The sequence below is a fragment of the Tasmannia lanceolata genome, unplaced genomic scaffold (genome assembly GCF_043159265.1).
Source record: "Tasmannia lanceolata isolate RefF3 unplaced genomic scaffold, GAP_Taslan_0.1 ptg000015l, whole genome shotgun sequence".
Taxonomy (NCBI): Eukaryota; Viridiplantae; Streptophyta; class Magnoliopsida; order Canellales; family Winteraceae; genus Tasmannia; species Tasmannia lanceolata.
Window position 1 is genome coordinate 33562528 of NW_027518692.1, and position 22144 is coordinate 33584671.

The following is a 22144-nucleotide window of genomic DNA, read 5'->3' on the forward strand; positions in this document are numbered from 1 at the left end:
GTACCAGCTGTTGCATTAGAGAGCTGCCACATATACTCACTTTTTGTCCTTTTCATTTATTCATCCTATGTGTCTGCTCTCTCATGCAACAGCTGGTCCGTGAAATGCCTTCTACTGTTGGGAAATAGACTATCAGTTGAATGATATTGGCACTACTCTATTTTGATAACGGCACGACCCATTTCGTTTTACACCATCTTTTTACCGTACACAAAATATCAACATCGGATCCAAAAACTATAAAACAAAGTGACTAGTGCCATTATAAAAAAATGGCAGTGCCAATATCAGTTCTTTAAGTACCGTTTAATTGGATATTAGACAGTGGGCCCGTCTATGGTAGCCCTAGCAGATGGGTCCCACATCAAACAGTTGAACGATCCTAGCTATTGATCAAGGAGCATTTGTCAGTCCCCTTAATTAGAATCATTCAATAGCATGTTTAGGCAGTGGGCCCGTGTATGGTGGGCCCTAGCAGATGGGTCCCACATCAAACAGATGAACAATCGTAGCAATTTACAATAAGACCCTCAAGATCAATGGTCCTAATTACGATGGAACCCACAAGATCAACGATCCTGATCATGATGGGACCCACCAAAAATACATACTGCTCGTAAGAAAATTCTCCAACCATTCAATTGGATTGGTTATAGGCAAAAATACATCAATTAAATAGCATTGCTCAGTTCATAATCCTGTTTTCCCCTCAAAAACTAACTTACATCAGATACAACTGCACATGAATGCAATGTGCAATCTCTACCATTGGGGGATCTCCTTTCTTGAACCCCAGTTGAATCAGAAGATTTTTTTTTGGCTCTTAAGAGAAACTCTCTACAAATACAAAGATGCAGCAAAGACAATATCGCGCTTGATCTTGGCGACAGCCACCTCGAATTTTGCTTCCAGTTGGGTTTCTCCTATGGATTTCGCTGCCTGAACAAGCTGTTGAAGAACTTCTTCCAATCTTCTAATGGCTCTAATCAAACTACCTTCAAAAACCTGTGTAATTTCCATGATCTCATAGAACTTGGAACCTTTCGCCCATGCGTACACAGCTTCCATGATGTCGGGACGGAAGGAATTCACAAAATTGTCCTCGTCTATTTGTACCTGATAATTCAAACAAACATGAAGAACAAAAACCATTATCACCATTTTCTACAGAAAAGGTTACACACTGTGCATGGAAAATGAATGGGAGCATTCAAAGATTGTTTTGTTCAGATGACAAAAAAAAAAACAGCAATCGACCGATGATATTAGTTGCCTTTAGTGGGCCAACATATCCCCCCTTTTGGATCACTATTTAAAATCCCCCAGTTCAATTAATAACTGACCCGAGTCTACTAGGATTTACCTTTATCCAGATCAACATATCTTTTCATGCAATCGCGGAAATATCATCATGATGGCTTTTCAAATCACTACGGGGCCATTTGGATACGCAGATTTTAGAATCCAGGCTTTAATTTGAAAACGGGGTAAAAGAGGGTTCATGACAGCGTTTCTTGGATTTGAAGTAAGAAATCCAGGTTTTTGAAATCTCTCCCTCATCCTGAGATTTCTAAAACCTGGAAACATGGGATGATCTCCCGCTCTCTTGCCGACGGAAAGAAGGGCGAGAAAACAGAAAACGATGGCTGGTCTCCTTCTCTCGTCTCCCAACTTTGATTTGGAGGAAATCCAAGATTCTAAAATCTGCTTATCCAAACGGCCCCTACATGTCCATTAGGGTAACCTATGTTGCAAAGATCCTATGTGAGGCACTCTTTGGCTATGTTGCATAAGTACAGTATGAATATCGGAATTAGATGTGTGGATTCGCTAAAATAGTTAAATCAGTTCTCAAATTTTAATTTTTTTACTTAATAATAAAGTTATAATATATTGAAAACTTGAATAATTTAAGTAAATAATGAATTATTTTCACATAAAAACATATTGTTAGGATGGATAAAGCTCAAAACATGTCGTAATTATAAACTTGTGGAAGTAGTCTTCAGAAAAAAAAAACAGATAAACGAATCTACAAGTGCCGCAAAGAATCCCAAAGTATTGGAATCCGAAACGTATCTGAATGGCGGAAGAATCCGTGTGACATGGCTCTTTTGTAATCTCAAGGTTCCAAGACATTTTGGGTACTAAAAGTAGCTCACATTTTACTTGTCGACAATTCCCCCACCTTTTGTGAATTCAATAACTTTGGGATAACGCTAGGACAACCATATTAGTGTCCTAGTCCGAAACTGCTGAGAAACAGACTAGAGATTTCTCTGACCATAGGAATTAATGAGGATAATTAATAAGAGAAGGTTGGGGTAGCATGAGAGACATTGGTCTTTCGCCTATCGGGTCATCTTCTACCCTTGTTTCCAAATTTGGATTGGAAGGTTGGGGCAAGATATCATGGGGTTTTCTTTTGGGGAATTTTTTGGTTTTTGGGTTTGGGTTTCTTTCTTTGTAATGGGGTGGGACTACTGGTCCCCAATCCCTGTATATATGCTATTATGAATATAAATGTCAATTTTCAAGAGAGAGAGAGAGAGAGAGAGAGAGAGAGAGAGAGAGAGAAGGTTTCTCACATACCTTGCACTCGAGCTGAACCTTGGCAACCCTCCTAGCCGTGTCTTGTAGTTGAGAGAAGAGCAAGTCAAGTTCTTCCCTGGGTTTCGGGGCGTCTTGTAGCTTCTCCTGCCACACAAAGCATGAGAGAAGAGACACCATTTCCTCAACATTTGCATCCTTCAACACTCCGTTAAACATTAGTTCTGTCAAAGTCAATTCATCGGCACTAGTGATTTCACAGGCAACCTTCCCCTTTAGCTCCACAACATCATCACTTGTAACATACCTGCAGTTCAGGTCAATAAATAAATATAACCCTGTGAAGTGCAAAGAAATAGAATCCCGAGAAATGAGAATCTGACAAGAGTAACATGCAAAATTAATATCCAACGATTGAAATGTGGCTCAAATAACAATTCGCTCTAAAATTAGGTTTTAATTGTCGATTTTAAAAAAAAAAAAAAAAGGTTTTACGTGTTCCAAGCAGGTGCAAGTTAGGTATGATCAGCATCAGAAAATGCTCCCAGTTCTCTAATCAAAAGAAATGAGAAATTTGCTTTGAAACCAACCAACAGAGCCAATTTTAAAAAGTAACACACGTTTCGGCTTCTCTAAAAATGACAAGTATACAGAGAATATGACTACTGGAGAGCTTGGTTATCTGAGCAGCAAGGAAGCTTACCAAATAGTAATCTTAAGTGAAAATGGGTTTATAACTTTCCCAATTTAAATTAATACAAACACTTTCGATTTCTTATAATGAGAGACAGCAGTCTAGGTCTATGTCACAAATATCTCGATATTTTCAAAGGAAAATGATTTCAGAACTACCATGTTTTGATAAAGATGAGCGACACATCTAGTCGTTTAGTATTTAAAGACTTGTAAGAGCTTTTTGATAACTGAAGTATTCTTCTGACAGCACTTCAAATACTAAACGTTAAGATGCTTCGCGCATCTTTATCAAAACATGGTGGCGCTGAAATCATTTCCCTTTTCAAAATATAGTGATTTTATCGTGACATTTTGATAAAACGACAAAATCCCGAAATAATCCCGAGTTTTAAAAACATGGCGATATTTTCATCTACCATGATAATATCATGATATTTTTAGGGTATTTTAACAATATTTTATTTATTTATCTTAATTTATATATTTTTAAATAATTTTATTTTTATTGTCTCTTCCCCAATATAAACCCGAAAAAATAAAACAGAATTAATAAATCCCGAGATTTTCCCTTGCCGAGAAATTCCCTAGAATGATATTTGTGACTTTGGTCCAGGTTTTTCTTGGGAAGACGTTCATTTTGTTCTTGATCCTCCTTAAAACATAACACTGAACACCTCATATATATTTATTGAATTCACCTATTTACGCATGAATTAACGCAATATACTATATACCAATTTTCCGTATTGTTGTGCATCTATACTAAAAATGTCGAGAAGCATTACCCTAGCCTCCGGAGCACTCTCTTCCGGGCCTTGAGTTCGTCTTTGAAAGCTAATGCTGTAGAAGCGCGCATTTCTTTTTTAATCACCTTGATCTTGGCCGTCAATTCTTGCTTCATTTGCAACACTTTAAGTTTCTGCTGGATAAGAGGAGACTTTGCAATTTCGTGCTTGTCAAACAAGCTCTCCAATGCCTCTATTCGACGAATATATTTTTTATATGAATTGCTTTGAACCTGAATGCACATGATGTGGTGAAGAACAATAAAAGAGAGAAGAACACTAAGCATTGATGCAAAATTTGGCACAACTCACCTTCATATCTTCTTCGGGATCCAGCAGGGGCATCCCTTCTTTAGAGAATCTGTTAAGAACTTCCGAAACCTTTTTCAGAGTATTTTCCCGAGTTTCCAGTGGCAAAAGATCCTTTGGTATGATAAGACGGACACTACTTAAGCTATCAATCTGTTTAAATTTAAAATTATCAGACTCAGAATTTCAAGGTTCCTGGGTATGAAGTAACAAATAATATTCTAAACAATACAAATAAAACATACATACTAAATTGATAATCTAACATCAATTCAAACATACTCCCCCAATGTTGAGCTGTTTCAAGGAAATTGAATGAGATATTCTAATCAATGTTGTAAAAACTGGACTGGGAATTACTTTTCAAAAAAAAAAAAAAAACGGAAACTTGGACTGGGAATTCAACAGGAACTGGCAATTTTAGCAGTCAAAGTTGCACTCTTGGCTATTTTCGAGGTTTTTGAGCATTGAACCATTCAGACCAAGCTTGTTTAATTAAACACCAAGTACATTATCCGGTTCTCCAAAAACCAGCTAGCTCTGTCCTTTTACTATCTATCTCAACTCAACTCAACTCAACTAAGCCTTTGTCCCAAACTAGTTGGGGTCGGCTTGTCCTTTTACTATCTATCTCAACTCAACTCAACTCAACTAAGCCTTTGTCCCAAACTAGTTGGGGTCGGCTTGTCCTTTTACTATCTATGGGAGAAATTTTAATATTGATATGATATTTGCAAGATAGGGAAAATTTCCACCACTTGGCAACATAAGCATTTTGCGTACTCAGGCTAACAACATTTTTTTATTCCAAGTTTTATCGGAATGCCATTCTTTAAACTTGAAGATCAGTGGTATAAAATTACAATTCCATGAAGAACATATTCCTTGTTAGCATGCTGATGTGGCTCACTCAAGCTGTAGAAAAGCGTTGGTTGCCATTACTATAATTAATGTCGTACACGACATGTATAGACTACAGAGTGGTCGAGATTGTCAGTCTTGTATACTAAATGCTCTGCAGAGCAAGATAGGGCTAACTTATCCGTCTGATCAATGGCTGAATTTCTTTTTAAATCATCATTCAAATACTGAATTCAGTGTAAGAACAACTCATATTTTTTCTAAATTAATGATTCAAATACTTTAAGATGTTTTAAGATAATGGTTCAAAAAGTTATACTAGTTCGATGGCCGTACAACTTTTTTCGGGTTCAGAAAGAAAAAATAAAAAACTAAGGGGTTTTATTTGCTTAACCAAACTCAGAAGAAATCCAAGAGTTCACCTGAGAAATAGGCAAAGAAATAACAACAGGCTCTCCAGGCTCTCTCAAAGGAACAATCTTAATTGATTTCTTTGCAACTTCATCCTTGTTCACCGAACATCTTGTAAGCACATCAACTGTATAATTTGCATCCTCGGGTTTTCTAGTCGCATCATCTATCAAAGAAGTCCAACTAAAAAGATGTAAGGACTTAAGGCAGAGTGAGAGTTTTATACACTACCGTTAAGGAAATGAACTTCAAAACATCCAAGATGCTAAATTGCTAGATGACAAATCATAGCAATGACACCAAGCCTGAGCTTAATCATTTATCTTGAACACCTATGAAATTAAAAGAAAAAAAAAAATTGATTCCCTTACCTTCAGAAAGGCCTTTCACCCTTTCGAAATTTATAATGACTCCCCAGGTAACATTATCCTCGGTGGAGAAAGAAGGGGTATTGTCATCACTCCTCGTGCACTGGATACACACAAGTCGGCCAGGTTGCAAGAAGGGTAAACAGTACCTCGGGGCAAATGCAATATCACGAATATCCTTCTTTAAAGTTTTGTACTGCTGTAAGAGGTTGTAATAATCCTTCAAGCTATCCTCTTCTTCAATCACAATTGAGTCTCTTTCTTCCTCCAGATGCTTGGCTTGTTTCTGTATACAAACGTCCAAAAACATAACACTACAAACTATCAACATGGTTTTAAATTTCGGCTGAAATTTTGGATTTTGGCCATGACCGACACCGAAAGTACATAAATTCGAAATTTCACCAAAATTTACAAGATTTTCACCGAAATTTTAAGATTTCCACCAGAATTGCCGAAATTACCAAAATTTTGGCTGACTTTTCCACCTAAATCTTGTAAAATACCAAAATTGTTTTCCGAAAATTTACATGATTTCAGCCGAAACCAAAAAATTTCGGTTTTGGTTGTGGCCAAAACTGCCACCGAAACCAACATTTAAAACCATGACTATCAAACCCTTAGAAGTGGCAACCGACCTCAAGATCAGGAAGGGCACGGTCAGCTTGGAACTGATAGAATGAATGCCTAAGTAGATTCTCTGGATCACCGTCTTCACAACGCATTTGATTCAACAGCATGTTGTAGCTTAGGTGGAAAGCACTAAATGTAAGGGGAAATGTATCAGGTTAAGTCACAAAAGAATAATAGTAGGAAACCATAAAAGCTGTCACTCATAGCCATATCAAATATGATACCAGAGTCATTCAAAAAAATAAATCAAATATGATCCATGAACAAGTAATGATTGCAAAGAAACTTGTGACCAATCACATATCAGAAAAACAAATCAAACAGCCGTGAAAAAAAGTCAGCAGCACAAACAGAAACACCACATATAACAAAAATTTATAGCATTTCTCAAGAAATGTACATATATCATTATGTTTCAATATTCCATATTTGAATGTTTTTTATAGTTCCATTTAAATTCCAAATGCTAAGATTCGTATTAGCCAGAGAGTGACTACTTAATGATCACCATTAGGATTAGATCCTAATGATCAACCTTGGGTCCCACATGCTATTGGGACCACTGATCCGATGCCTAGACCTGGCAAACGGGCGGGCCGGGTTTGACCCAGCCCGTATGGGACCGGGTCATTTGCCGGGCTTTACGGGTCAAAATGACCCGGCCCGTAGGGTCGACCCGTGTTTTTAGTAAATTTTTGCTTTTTCTGTTTTTTTTAGTTTTTATAGGTATTTGCTAGCCACCTTCTCCAAAGGCTACTTCTCGCCCATCCTTTGCAACTGATGTGTTGAGAGATTTGTCTTATTAGACGTGGTGAAAACTGCAAGGAAATACTCTTCTGGAAAGGTGGCTAGCAATAATAAGTACCGAAAAAGCTAGCAATAATAATCATAATGCACTAAAGTTTTAGAGGAAAATTACGGAAAAAGTGCTATAAAGTAGAAAATTTACGAAAAAAGTACCGAAAAAGGGTTCTTTATATGACAATTACATAAAAAACTACAAACAAGAGGTACAGAAATATGACAATTACCTAAAAACTACTTTGTTTCTCACTTTTACAGGCACCCGCGGGTCCACCCGGACCCGCCCAGTTTTGACGGGCCGGGTTGACCTGCGGGTCAACTTAGAAATAGGTCACAAAATGTTGACCCAGACCCGGAAATTACGGGCAGGCCGGGTCGACCGGCGCGTCCGGGTCAATCCTTGCCAGGTCTATCGATGCCTCATCACAAGCTGACCCATACATATGGCACTGGCCCCACGCAGAACGAACATCACACCCGAAAGATTAGTGCCAACAAAAACCAAGGGTTTAGCTTCTCTAGTTGGAACCCTAAAAATACATCATAGATCACGAGCTAGGACATCCAACCAAAGTAGGACCAACGGCAATGGGCTGGACATGTGGTCATCCACCAGATTAATGGGTCCAATCGCATACAAACAGAACATGTGAGACCCATGGATTATACTAACGAAAAAAATTCCTACCGGTGATTGTTAGGATACAATTTTTCTTAAAACTTTTGTTCTTCTTGATTTTTCTTGCAGTATAATTGTGGTGAGTTTGCAAACTCCAATTTTGGTTCAGCTCCCACTGAGAGTTCTATAATAAACAAAGAGATTTAATCAGGTCTCCCCATTTTAGTTGTCTAAGTTTGCTTCAGAAAGTCCACTTTCCACATTATTGCACATTAGAGGGAATGTAGTTAACTAAGGTGTTTTAGGGTCGGTTCCAGTGAGGGGAAATACGAGGGGGTATTCTATTTCGGTGTAAACCGTTTCAGAGTAAACTACTTACCCTGTTTCGGTTTACCCTAGATTTAATTTCCGTTGTTCCAATGTGTAGGGTAAACTTAGGGGGTATGTGATTTCTTGTGTTCCAGTAACTACATATGCATGATAAGGGTAAATGTATAATTTAGAATTACTGTATACGAAAAAATGACAGGTTTACAACTTGATGTCTGTATTTTTTTCTAAACATTTTAAATTTGCAACTTCTTCATGAGTTGTAAATATAGAACCTCCTTAAAGCTTACAACTTGGGAAATGGATCAATTTGCTCTTTACGAAGAGAAATAACACTAGCACAAGAGAAAACTTGACTGCTCTCCTCACACACAGTTCCCTAAGACCTCAAATATATTATTAACTGCAAACATTCTAATGCCAGGTCAATGCAAGCTCGTGTCAATGATGACAACTAACCAAAAGAAACCAGAAACAACTCTAAAGACTCAAATCAATGAAATAATCACCAAGCCTCTCAACAATCATGTTGCAAACTAAAGTCATTAAGAATGGCATTTATCTCCTCAGGCTGGAGAACATAAACACTGAGACCACTGTAGGAACCAATTTAGGTGACAGTGAACATAGTGTTTCAAAAGGCTTTGAAGAATCCATTTCAAAAGTGAATTGTAAACTGTTGCATAAATTTTCATCTTCTAAGTTTGAAAAGGAGAATGTGATCAAGTTTTGGTAATTTATCATGCCTAAAGTAAACTTGAGAGAGGGTAATAGATAGTGGTCACTAAATTTTCCACACACTTTGCAAATATGGTAACATGAAACAAGGATAAATCCTGTATAAAAGAAGTGATGCATGATATATGAGGAGAGCTTTCCATAACAATATGTGCATTTTAGGGGCGCATTGGAGATTCTTGAGCTTGGGACCGCATCAAATAAGACTCTAAGCATGATCGTATTTTGCTCCAAAGTGAGAAAATACCAACATACCAGAGTTGTGCAACTACACTCCAAGTTCAGAAGCAAGGTGACCGACCCAATTTAGAGCTTGGCGTGATTTGGGATGCTGACAGAGAAACACTGAGGGGGCAGGTAGTTTCCAATAAAGTTGACCAGTTTTCGGATAGGTAGATGAGATCATGCCATGTTGATCATCACAAAGAGAACACATTGAATTTCCATGAATAAATTTCACACCACAAATCAATAGAAGTTTCATATCAGTGGAAGCTCCATCCCTTTTCTCCGACAACTTTCCTGCACATCTGGATTGTAACCTAAAAGCCGTTGCAGATGTATGAACCCATAAAAAAAATGGTTTAAAATTTTGTCCAAAATCTGAAATTGCATAAATGTCGAATTTTGGCCTGGACCGACAGCGTGTCAATCCAAGATTTCAGACGGAATTCCAAAATTTCAGCGGAAATTTCGACCAAAATTTCGATTTCGGCTTGAGGCCGAACCCGATACCGAAACCGAAATTTTAAACCTTGATCATGAGTCATGACTCATGACACATTTTGAGGTCCATAATGAGCCAACTCTGACGCACTCTTGTCAAGTAAATTTGGCCATAGCAAAGTCAGAGAAGATCGCAACCCGGTTTCACTGAGCTACGTTAACTAAAGTCCCAGATCCAGTGAAGGCTTAATCCAACTTTCTTGGTTGGTTTGCAATTTTCACCAAAACAATAGGAGTGAGATTGTGTTGAGGTCAAGAGAAAAAATTAAAGCTTAGAACCAGATATTCTCAAAGAAGACAAGAGATGCCCAGAGGACGTGCAGATCAAGAAAATGTGTTCTTTTGCATTATTTAACCAGCATTTCTTACCATTTGAAATAAAGGAGAACAGTGATACATAAAATATAATAAGTTTATCAACTAAACATAGCAATTAATAAAAAAATTAAAAGATGACCTAAGTAATATGTGCATGGAAGATAAATATAAATAAGTAAATAACCTAGTGAAAGGTGGACTGGCATGACAAACCGAAGACTTCTACAGCCCTTAGCTTGGAATCAAAGTCTTAAGAGGATGTCCACATCAAGTCAAAATGAGTTATGTCCAGATCAAGTCAAAATAGGTTATTGTTGCCTTATCCAAATAGTGCTCTAACCATTTCAAAGCATTCAATGCTAAGAAACACACTGATATCCTCTCCTTTTCTTTATTGCCATATGTTAATGATTTTCTCAAAATAGCTTCAGCATTATATAGGATTTAACACAGAAAATCACGCTACATGCAGGGTAATATAATTTCTCAATATAATAAATAATATCATAATCCCAACACTCAAGAACCTATTTCTCTTCTAGAGAGAAAAAAAAAGTCAAGAAAAAACTATGATTTGTGGACACAGACACGAGTGTCGCGTGTCGACACGGACACGGCAAACTCCCAAAATTTAGAAACGGGGACACGGCTAAAATAGAAAGAAAATGTCATCATGATTTGTGGACACTGATTTGTGTGCTGAGTTTTGACACGGATACGGGGTATCTGACATGGAAACCCCTAAAAATCTAGAAATAGTGGCACAATCATACACGTACATACACATAAAGTTACTGACACTACTACCAGTACACTTAAAAGTGTCTAAAGGAGTGTCGACACAGGTGTCATGTCGGACACGACACGACACGGGTGTCAGCAATAAATTCGAAGTGTCGGCCAAATCATAGAGAAAAAAACAATTGCCAGTAAATCAAAATTCTAGCAGCAACATAAATTCACACCTGCAATCCATCACACCCCCCCCCCCCCCCCCCCCCGCCAATATTACCACCACGCAAAAAAAACAGACATTCATACCTGTTCAAACAATCAGCACTCCCTTTCAGCATCATTTTAGCAGTGGAAGGCTCCAGTTTTTCGTCCACCATAAGGATGCAAATGCCACGTTCATCAATACCTCGGCGTCCAGCACGGCCACTCATCTGTATATACTCTCCACTGGATAGCCATCTGAATTTATCCCCATCAAACTTCCGAACATTTGTAAACACCACAGTTTTGGCAGGCATGTTCAAACCTATGCTGAAAGTTTCTGTGGCAAATAAGCACTAAAATACAAGGCTTTAGCACAGAAATCAACCATGAATACTACAAAGGAAACTAAAAGTGCACAAAACCTTGAAAACACATAGCTAAAGCAGCAGCATGACTGAGAACCATATATTTTCTAAGGGTCTCTTTTTTCTTTTCTTTTTTTTAATAGGGAAATGATATCAGCACAACTATGTTTTGGTAATTGCACTCACCCATCATGTCTTTTATTATTTAAAGAGTTGTCAAGGGTTATTACAGTTCCCAAAAAGCTCTTACAAACCAATTAAAAAGGAAAAAAACAATTGGGTTTGTGCAATTATTAAAGCATGGGTATGCTGATATCATTTCCCTTTTAATATAATCGTTATCTTTTAAAAAAAAAATTCAAGTTGATTAAAATTTGCATGACTCTCAAGAGGAACACTTACAAACACTGAGCAAGTGAATGTGTTCTGAGATACCTTAGATGAATTGTAGATTGTGGACTAGTTTACAAAATCAGTGAAGACAAGAGAGTTAAGATGTGCAGTTACTCAGATGCAAATGGTTGGTAGTGTGTGTGTGTGTGGGGGGGGGGGTTCAATCATGACGGAAACGAAAACATGTGAATTTTTTATAGAAATCTTGCTGGAATGCAAATGATGGACTTTTAAGATGAATCTTCAAGAAGTGCTAGAATAAGCACAAATAGAAATTCAAAAACCATCACATTAGTAAAAAAAACACAAAATGGTTTAAAAACATTGAACAGCTAGTGATATGCATTATCTCACATGTTTAATAATTCAGTACATACCACATTTCATATGTAATTCACATGGATACTCTTCCACTTCTATCTATCTCTTCATGATCCATCATATTCAAAGGAAATTTTACATCCCCAGCGTATAGACCTGACCTGGCAAAAAGTGACCCAGACCCGCGGGTCCACCCGGCCCACCCGTACGGGCAGTGTCAGGGCAACTAAATTAGTGACCCGTAGAAATTTGACCCGGCCCATAAAGGTCACGTCAAAACTAGGCCGGGCCAGGTGGACCCACGGGTGCCCGTAAAAACCCAAATGATCGAGATTTATATGGTGTAAGCCCTTATAGTCCTGTATTTTTCAGAAAGTACTGTACTGACCACATCATAGCATGATCTAAACCGTCCATGTGATGGAACACACCGTAAATAGGTCACCCACCAAAAATCATTTCCAAAGGATGATCCTAGCCCTCTGATCTATAGAGGTTTCCATAAATAATAATATGCAATTCCTCCATAGATCAGAGGGCTAGGATCATCCTATGGAAATGATTTTTTGGGCACAACCTATTTATGTTATGGCCCATCACATGGACAGTTTGGATCATCCTATTATAGTGTGGGAATAAAAACAGCCAAAAAAAAAAAAAAAAACGGGTGACCCGCGGGTCCACCCGGCCCGTACGAGTGGGGTCCAGGTTCACCAAATTGTGACTCGTAAAATTCCGGGTCATTTTTTACCCAGCCCGTACGACCCGGATAGGTTGGGTGAAACCCGGCCCGGCCCACCCGTTTGCCAGGTCTACCAACGTAGAAGATGCTTATGCATGTATCGGATTTCAACAAGCTGTTAGTAGCAGGCATTATACCAGTCCTAGAGATTGCTAGTGTTATGCATGTATTGGATTTCAAGGGATTGCTAGCAATTCAAAATTAGATACATTTGGTTCATCTTTGATATGCTTTGAAGTTTGGATGACAGTGAACAGGTTTTCCTTCTGTGAAGAGTATCTTCCTATTGTTTGAAGAAATTTACAGAGTGCATCCTCTCTATTACTAGACTCTATAGCCTATACTGAGAAAATAACGATATCCAGTAATTTATAGGAGCTACACAACAAGGTTTCACCTATAAATCATAAAGAATTGTATATTATACTTTTCAATTTCAATTTTCAACTAAATAAGGCATTCAAGCCAATTACGATTGCCTAGACAAATATATGGCTCTACTGCTAGTTGGATACTCATTTCATTATCAATACAAAATTTGACATCTAGAAGAACACCATTAACATTTGAGAAGAATAAATAAGTAGGCATTATATGTATGTAGCCAACCTTGATTAGGCCTTCTTGAAAAAGTATCTCAATCACTTCCTTCAAAATGGGAAGCAGGCCAGAATGGTGGACACCTATCCCACGTTTTAACAGGGGTAGCATATTTGAAACCTGTGGGTAATCAATTATCAAAATGCAATACAAAAGCAAAGAAAACGTAGAGAAGTTATTTACACAGTCGTGATCTACAGGAAAACCAAATAAGGATTAAACAGGAATATGTGACAAATATATAAATAATTTAAAATGATGAAATGTAAACTACATGCAGATGTTCACTTGCAAAAAAAAAAAAAAAAAAAAACCTGCATGCAGATGTTTCGATATTTTCTGCAGTCTTCCTTACTGAGAATGGAAACACTAAAACTTCTTCGGAGAAAGGGATGCAATTAGCGCAAAAGTCCTACGAAGAATAAAATGAAAAATGAAACAGCGCATGTCACTAGATTTTTGATATTGTTAAACCATTACGGGTGATTTTTTTTTGCTTATGTGATGGTTTTTTAGTACGTGCTTATTCTAGCAATTCCTGAACTTTAATCATAAATGTCCAACATTTGTATATATTTCTATAAGTCTCAAGCTTCATTTGAATACCAAGCTTGCATTTGAATACCAATTTCCCTGAAATTAATTTGACAAATACACATGGATTTTTTATTATTTAGGTGGTTCCAAAATATCCAAAAGTCTCTGATAATAGCTATATGGAATAATTGCATTGGAATCTTTTAAAAAAATGGAATAATTGCATTGGGTACAGAAAAGATGTACTCGATATAGTGGTCTATTATTCTACTAACTCGGAAATATAAACAAACATGATGTGATCTAGCCGTGAGCATTTTCTATTTTAGGATAGTTTCTATTTTTAGAGTAGTTTCTATTTTGGGCGCATTTCTTATTTTGGCATTGTTTTCATTTTGGTATCCTAGATGTGGGGTTTTGCCACATCAGCTAGAGCCCACATCTCACCATGATCTACACCTATTTCATACCATGACCCACAACTTAAGTGCCCTTTATTCTCTTGATAGCATATATATATATATATATATATATAGAGAGAGAGAGAGAGGGAAAAGTGAGTATGAGTGGCCCCTCATATAAGCTTATATGAGGTGACGGCTAGAAACACGGTGGGCCCACATTTTTAGGGTGATCCAAACCATTCATTTGGTAGGCCATGACACACACACACAGAGGAGAGCCCTAGGGGGGGAAACTACTTTTCGATTTCGTGGAGCCACAACCACGCTCGCACCCCCACGCCCGTCTTCTCAACACACACACACACTGTTTTAAATTTCCCCGAAAGAACCACAATTAACTTGACAAAATGCACACAAGGATATACCCATAAAAGTCATTACATGCACTGACAAACTCGCATATCTGCAGTCATATGAAGAGGGTATCCGAGATAGGAGACAACAACAATATTTGTACATGAAAAATACAAGTGATAATAGGAAGCACAAGCCTGTCCATGCACATGAGCCCTACCGGTAATAAGAGATTTGACAAGTTTTGAAAGGTCCATTAAGTGCCTCATGACTATGTCATAATAGGAATGGACTTCCATATTATAATTGGTCTAGTAAATAACTAAACAAAATAGATAGATGGGAGTTAGGCGGGGATATGTAGCTCAAAAACTTTGAACAAAAATTCATTTATTTGCATCAACCTTTCGAGGGACTAATTCAAGACTTACCCGAACTACTATTCAACAGAAAATGAGAGCTTTAGTTTCTGGTCATTGGGATTTGGGATTAACACAGTCAAAAGAGATGTTTTCGTCGTTTGGGGATCACCGAGATAAATGCATTAACTCATGAAAATAGGATAGACTCCAAAACTATGATAACTTAACACAGCCAAATCCATCTCTTCTATGTTGAAATGCAACGACGAAAATATTATGTCTGGCAACTGAAAACATGTTGAGTATATTGGATATCTATAGAAACATAACACATGATATGAGAAAATCCCCTCTCTTGTCCCAGCATGAGAAGGAGAATTAAAATTTTAAGGGAATTTCTACATGGAGTTCTGGTGATTGCAATATGCTAGTAACTTCTAAATAAAATATAAAACCTGATAAATCAATATTACACATATTACATATGACATCATATAATCTAATATATCATTAAGAAAACAACGTATCTATCGATTCCATATATTACTTTTCCATAGGTTGATCCTATGCATCCTGGTATTTTGCATGAACAATAAAATAGGAAAAGTGGAAAACAACAAAGCATAGAGAAGAGTGCAACCACTAAGGAAAAGAGAATTCAGAGAAGCATATATATAGATCAATTTTCAAAGCAAATGTAAATAATAAATGACTGAGTAAATAGCACCATGCCTGAGGCAGCTTCTTGTCATCGTCCGAAAGCAGATCCATTGCACTCCAGAAGATAGTTTCAATATTCGCTTTCTCATCATCCTCATTCAGATCCATCTTTGCCATCTGAGCACCATAGAGAAAGACCGGTATCTTAACCAACTATCAAATATCAATTATAAGTGTCTTACAGTGCCTCAAAATAGAAGTTAGAACCAGATGCCACTACAATAGTAGATTAAAAAACAAAAAGAAAAAACTCAATAACCCTGGTGCACCCATGTTTTGTATTCCCTAACCAAAAGAATGACTAAAGTTGCTCCAATTGGTTGCTGATTTGCTTCAAGATATCACGTCATATTTTCACTGAGCACTTCACTGCCATTAAGTTTCTTCAGATTCAGAAACCAATATAAATTACCATGTTCTCAGCAGAAAGTTTCCGTTATTTATGTTTAAGATAGAAAAATGGCACTCGATCTAAGACCATATGTGACAAACCCATCAGGAAACTTTCTCCCTACTTTTTATAATGTCCATCATCACCAGAAGGTGATGCCTAGTTGACGTCCTCAAGCAAGCCATGCCATAACCAATAAAGAATGTAACAGAAAGGTACCCAAATCACCCAAAAGGAATTTAGCCATGCAACATCAAATTTGTGATTCTATACCGAAAAACAACAGAAGTATTCACTATAAACTGAAGTTTTCCCGACTATAACGACAAGTCTTAATGTAACTATCTGAATTTTAGTTAATCTTGCTAACGAGATTGTATCCCAATATGCGTTCCACTTTGGGAAATCATTGCTCTTCATACGACAATTTTTATGTTTTAGTCAATACAATGTCATTTATGATTTATCCGAGAAAAAAGGGCAAAACATGAATGCAGTTTCTCCTGCTACTATTATAAATATAAAAAAATGATGCATGATAAATGAAAACTATTACCTGCATTGCAAGAAATTCACATTCTCTTTTGCTAAAGCTGAAAAGTATCACTGGGTCATATTGTCGCTGAATTATCATTTTCACCATCTTGAAGATGTCACTTTCTTCACCAGATCTGCCTGCCAGTAATCCTTTTAGCAACTTTCCATTCTCCCGTTTCTTGCCCCCTTCGCCAGCTGGAACAAGTGCATTTAAAGCTTTTTGAAAGCTGTCCTCCCGAAATTTTCCCTTTTCATCCACCACCAAGTATAGACCATCTCCTCCAGAAGGAAACACATAATGCTGAAGTGGTGTGGGTCTATAATCCGTATAAACGATATGGCATGGCTGCTGGTGGACCTGTATATAGGATGGAAATATCATTACTATGATTTTATTTTTTGAGTGGCAATATCGTTACTATTTCATGCTTAGGTGGTTCTACCCTAAATGCTTAAGATTTGATTAGATTCTACGATCCTCTTCTTCCCTATATTCGTATGGAATGTGATTTTAAGGCAGACAAGATTGATTGATAAGAAAATGGAAAGTGTTTGAGTCAACAATTTGGAACCCTACACATATGTATATACTGAGCTCTTCCGGACTGCTCTCTGTAGATACGTCTTGTTTAATAAATTTATTTTGACAAAAGAAAATCACATTATTTACTCAAGAACCTTCAAATTTCCAACTTACAAGCAGAAAATAGCCAAAAACCTTAACATACATATTTCTCTTCTCATATATAATGAAAACACTATCACTAATATAGACAATTAATGAAACCATATTGAGAAAAGAACAGGAAGACAAATATGGAGCAATGAAAGAACCTTTGCAACCCAGTCCGCAAATTCCTTTGCATTGGGAACAGTTGCTGAAAGGAATACAAAACGTGAGTTCTTTGGGGCCATGACAATGCTTTCTTCCCAGACCACACCTCTTTCCCTGTCACGCATGTAATGCACCTCATCAAAAATAACCCAAGCTACCTCCCGCATAATTTCAGACCCTTTGTATTGCATACTACGCCAAATTTCTGTGGTCATGACCTGAAAATCGACTGTCAAAATTAGTAGATTTTGAATATCCTAAACTGATTTCGGTCTCAAGAAGAAATTCCAAGAAAAGCATCAAATGAGCATCCAATCTTACCAAACAAGAAGCATTGGGTTCAATGGTTACATCTCCAGTCATTAAACCAACATCAGAGAACTCTTCTTTGAATTCTCGGTATTTCTGGTTGCTGAGAGCCTTGATTGGAGAGGTGTAAATGACCCGCTGGTTGTCTCGCAAAGACATGGCAATAGCATATAGTGCTACAACAGTCTTCCCTGCCGACGTATGAGCTGATACCTATAAGGAAACGGGACGTGATAACTAAGTTGTGCACAGCACATAACTTCATGTATGTTCAACAGTCAATGAAGGTGAAAATCACAAATGACGATAACCTGTTGAACCTTACAACAACAACAACAAAATATTTGGAAGAACCAAGAATATAATAAATTGAATTGTTGCAACTGAAACCAAACGATGTATTTGTGAAAAAATTAATTACAAAAGGGATTCTAAAGAAACTTCAGCAGCATTTACAGTCATGCATATTATGGAGCCCCACACAAACGGAAATTGTATTTAAAGAATATAATGCTTTTTTAATGGTCAAAGATATCATAGAAAAAAAAGACCGAGATGGACAGGAACAAAGAAAAGGAGAAGAAAGAAAGTACAACGAAGCTATACAAGAAATAAAAGGACAACAAAGAGAAGAAAAAAATCAGGGCGGAAGAAAATAGAACTGCTGAAATGCCTCCAAACGAACCCCAACCCTAGCCAGCCTATCCGCCTCACCATTCGTAGATCTCCTAATATGGCGAAAGGAAATAGACGTATCGCCCACTATGACTTTCATCTCATTAAAAAGATCCGCAAATCTCCATGGGAAAACATGAGAGCCTATCAACCAACGACTCACATTAAGGGAGTCCCCCTCAACCACCACTCGATGAAGATCTTCTCCCACTAGAAGCTTCATTCCTTGGTGAACCGCACGCACCTCCACCTCACTAGAGTCAGCCATGCCAATGGGACCTGCCACACCAATTGCATTTAAAGAATATAATGAAAAGGAATGTAGGGCACTCAAGTGGGTTGTGTCACATCATTTCAGAATATCACGTCAATAGAGTCTAAATATGATGAGTTAACAGCGTCAGTCTCACGGTGAAGAGGAGAAGGATCAGAGGGGGGATCAGTCATTAGAGTGCAGAGACCATAGCAAGGGGAAGATTTGGACCATAGATCTATTGAAGCTTGATTTCCCTTGTTTTGAAGGAGAAGATTTGGATGGTTGCGCTTGCCGGGCAGAACAATTCTTTTCTTATCATCGGACTCCAAAAGATGAGAAGGTCAGCATAGCCTCCTTTCACTTGGAATAGAAATCACATTAGTGGTAACAGTGGATAGTGAAATTCACAGGAGAGATGTCATGGCCAGCGTTCCTTAAGGAACTAAATGCTGGCATTGGCCAATTGTGTCCTGGCTAAATAGAGAGAGAGCACCACAGAGCGAGTACCAAAACTAGTTTCAGAGATTGGCCAATCAAACCACATGATTGCCTGAACCTTCTCATTTGTTTTTTTTGTTTTTTTTCTTATTTTGGGATTGAGGAATGAGATTAGGTTTGAGGTCCAAATATTTCAGTCTAATTCTCTGAGCACAAGTATAGGTTCGAGAGGAGAAGCTTACAACATGATGCAGATATTAGACCACTGGTTTCTTCTCCTTCCTCTATTTCTCTTCTCTTCTCCCCTAATTTCTTCGTCTATTATTCCCCTATTCTTCTTCTATTCTCTTCTTCCCCTACTCTTCTTCTCTTCTTCTCCTTCTATTCTCTTCTTCTCCCTAAATTCGTCTCTTCTATATCCAATCTTCTCTTCTTCTACTTCTTTCTCCTCTTTCTTCTATTTCCCTTCCCGATCCTACATCACAACACTTTGACGATGGAACAAATCTGACCAGCTAAGGCGACGGCAGCACCAAAAAGCTCAAAGTCACAAAATCCACCTATTAAGAGGTTGACGCCCATGGGGATGAAGAAACGAAGGGAGACGATCTGTGCTATAATTGTGATGAGAAGTTCCATCCAGGTCACAAATGTAAGACACAAAACTCATTCTAATGGACAGGTGATGGCCTGAGGAGGGCAGAAAAAGAGAGGCTGTTGGTGAAGAACTCGAATAGAAGGGTGAAGGGGAGAAGGGGAGGAAGAACCAAGAGAAACTTCTCCAAATATTTTGGCCATGAGATAGCTAGGTCATTTGAGACACAAACCATGAGGGTCTCAGGATCCATCAGAAAATAGCTTATCATGATCCCATTTGATTCAATGAGCACTCACAACATCCTGGACCCAGTTGTGGTGAAGAGATCAAACATAGAAGTTCAACAAGGTGACTTATTTGAAGTGATGGTTACTAATGGGGCCCGACTCAAGTGAAGGAAAGTGCAACAGCATATTCATGAAGGTCCAGGCCCTTCATATCACCTCATGTTTCTTTGTGTTTCCTCTGGGAGGGTGTGACGTCTGTGTGGGAGGAATTAGGGCTTACAGGATGCACGTGAGGTGGAGAGGGTGTATGGAAATGGTGGGGTGGGATGGGGGGTTTACGGCAATGGGAAGGAGAGAAGGAGAGGTGTGTACAGGAGGGGAGAGGGATACGGAAATGGTGGTGTGGGATGCTCATCTCAATCGGGCCTTGGTTTACTACTTTAATGATCTATTGTCAATGAAAATTCTGTTGCTATTAAAAAAATGTTTTTTTAATGGAAACGATGTATAAGAAGAAAAAATTGTTAGATTAATTTTGGGTTAGTTTCAGAGATTTCTAATTTATCTGCTTTCCTTGTTAATAGTTACCCCAAATTAATGAAATTATAGGGTGTATTTAAAAAGAATGGAACTGAAGGAAAGAAATCAATCAACGTAGGCTCAGTTTCTTTCAATGTAAAATGGATGTAAAACAAATTTATACCTCAAAAGAAACAGAGCTTTAAAGTTTTCTTCTCTCTCTAAGTGGATATATCTGTACAAGTGTATATCCATTTCAAAACAACAACAACAAAAAAGTGGGCATATCTGTTGTCTAGAGTATTAGGTTTTTTTTTTTTTTTTGAAACTCTGTATCCTAATTATACAATGTTACGTGTGTAATTGGCCGTAAAACAAATTAACAAAGAAAAAGAGATAGAAAAGGGAAGGGAATGGTTGATTCAAGGCAACCGGACCTTCTAACAGTTCAATTCGAGAGAAACCATTACCCTCCTAAACAAAGTTTTTTTTTATTGCCGTTAAATTCTCTTCATTTACAATAAGATACAATTCCTTAAATACAAACGCAAAGAATTGCCGCATCACTATAACTAACACCCACAACCCTAAAACACATTCCCACAACTACATGATAACTAGATTATAACTACCCATGACGCCATAAGCACCATAATCATACGCACATATCATATAAATTTACGATTATAGAATTGGAATTAAACAAAAACCATGCTGATATGCGCATATCATACAATTTCAGCTTTACCATTCAAAAAAATCATACAATTTCAGATTATAGAATTAGAACTAAACAAAAAGGACTTCAAAACTGGGCAAAAAATCACAACTTACCATGACAGATTCACCGTCATCCAGGCACTTGATCGATTCGGACTGAAATGGGTCGAGCTCGAACTCGAATTCCTTCGCGGGTTTCGAATTCTCTCTCGCAGAGGGCTTTGAGCGAGTAACATAACCTTCCGGGTACGAAACATCATGCAGGCAAGCTATAGGTTCGTCGAGATGGATCGAACCGTTCTCTCTCTCTCTCTGTAATTTCTCTGGAGGAGTGGATTCTGGATTAGGGTTTTCTAGGGTTTTTCTCTTCAGAGACCCCATGAAAGATTTAACGGTAGAGGGGAAAAACAAGGACCTTGATGGAAATTTAAAAGAACCTAATTTGAGGTGTTTCTGTTGAAAGAAAGGATTTAAGAGATGGGAATTCTAGGGTTCCTCTCTACAGAGATCGGATCCGACGGGATTTTGAAACCCTAATTCTCAAGGTTTTTTATTGAAGCGCAATAACCCTAAAACCCTGAAAAGAGAGGAATAAGAAAATCTAAACCGTTGCTTTTGTAGAGAATTTATATGATGGGTGGCCGTGAAAACACGTGAAGTCTAAAAAAGTAGGTACGGCCCACTTTTTTTTATGATCTAAACCGTTCATCTGTTTGGGCACAAAGTAAATAGGGTATGTCCCAATTATCATTTC

General features: G+C 37.8%; 1 protein-coding gene across 1 annotated transcript; it reads right to left on the reverse strand.

The window, feature by feature from the left end:
* Positions 1-617: 617 nt before the first annotated feature.
* Positions 618-21990, reverse strand: MTR4 (RNA helicase, ATP-dependent, SK12/DOB1 protein). The gene is made up of 14 exons (XM_077355213.1): positions 21505-21990; positions 17970-18170; positions 17648-17866; positions 16833-17171; positions 15898-16002; positions 13518-13628; positions 11190-11440; positions 6619-6742; positions 5984-6266; positions 5624-5778; positions 4344-4493; positions 4032-4264; positions 2593-2857; positions 618-1116 (listed from the first exon to the last, which is right to left on the reverse strand). The coding sequence occupies exons 1-14, from the start codon at positions 21769-21771 to the stop codon at positions 838-840; spliced, it is 2982 nt and encodes a 993-aa protein (XP_077211328.1). The 5' UTR covers positions 21772-21990; the 3' UTR covers positions 618-837.
* Positions 21991-22144: the final 154 nt, after the last annotated feature.

Bases quoted from the DNA above. Each gene is read 5' to 3' on its own strand.
- MTR4 (XM_077355213.1), bottom strand. From the start codon at position 21,771: ATGGGGTCTCTGAAGAGAAAAACCCTAGAAAACCCTAATCCAGAATCC. The intron at 13,629-15,897 runs GCATGGTGCTAT...GATTACCCACAG, and splicing joins ATGACAAGAAGCTGCCTCAG to GTTTCAAATATGCTACCCCT. The intron at 6,743-11,189 runs GTATGAATGTCT...CCTTACATTTAG, and splicing joins AGTGCTGATTGTTTGAACAG to TGCTTTCCACCTAAGCTACA.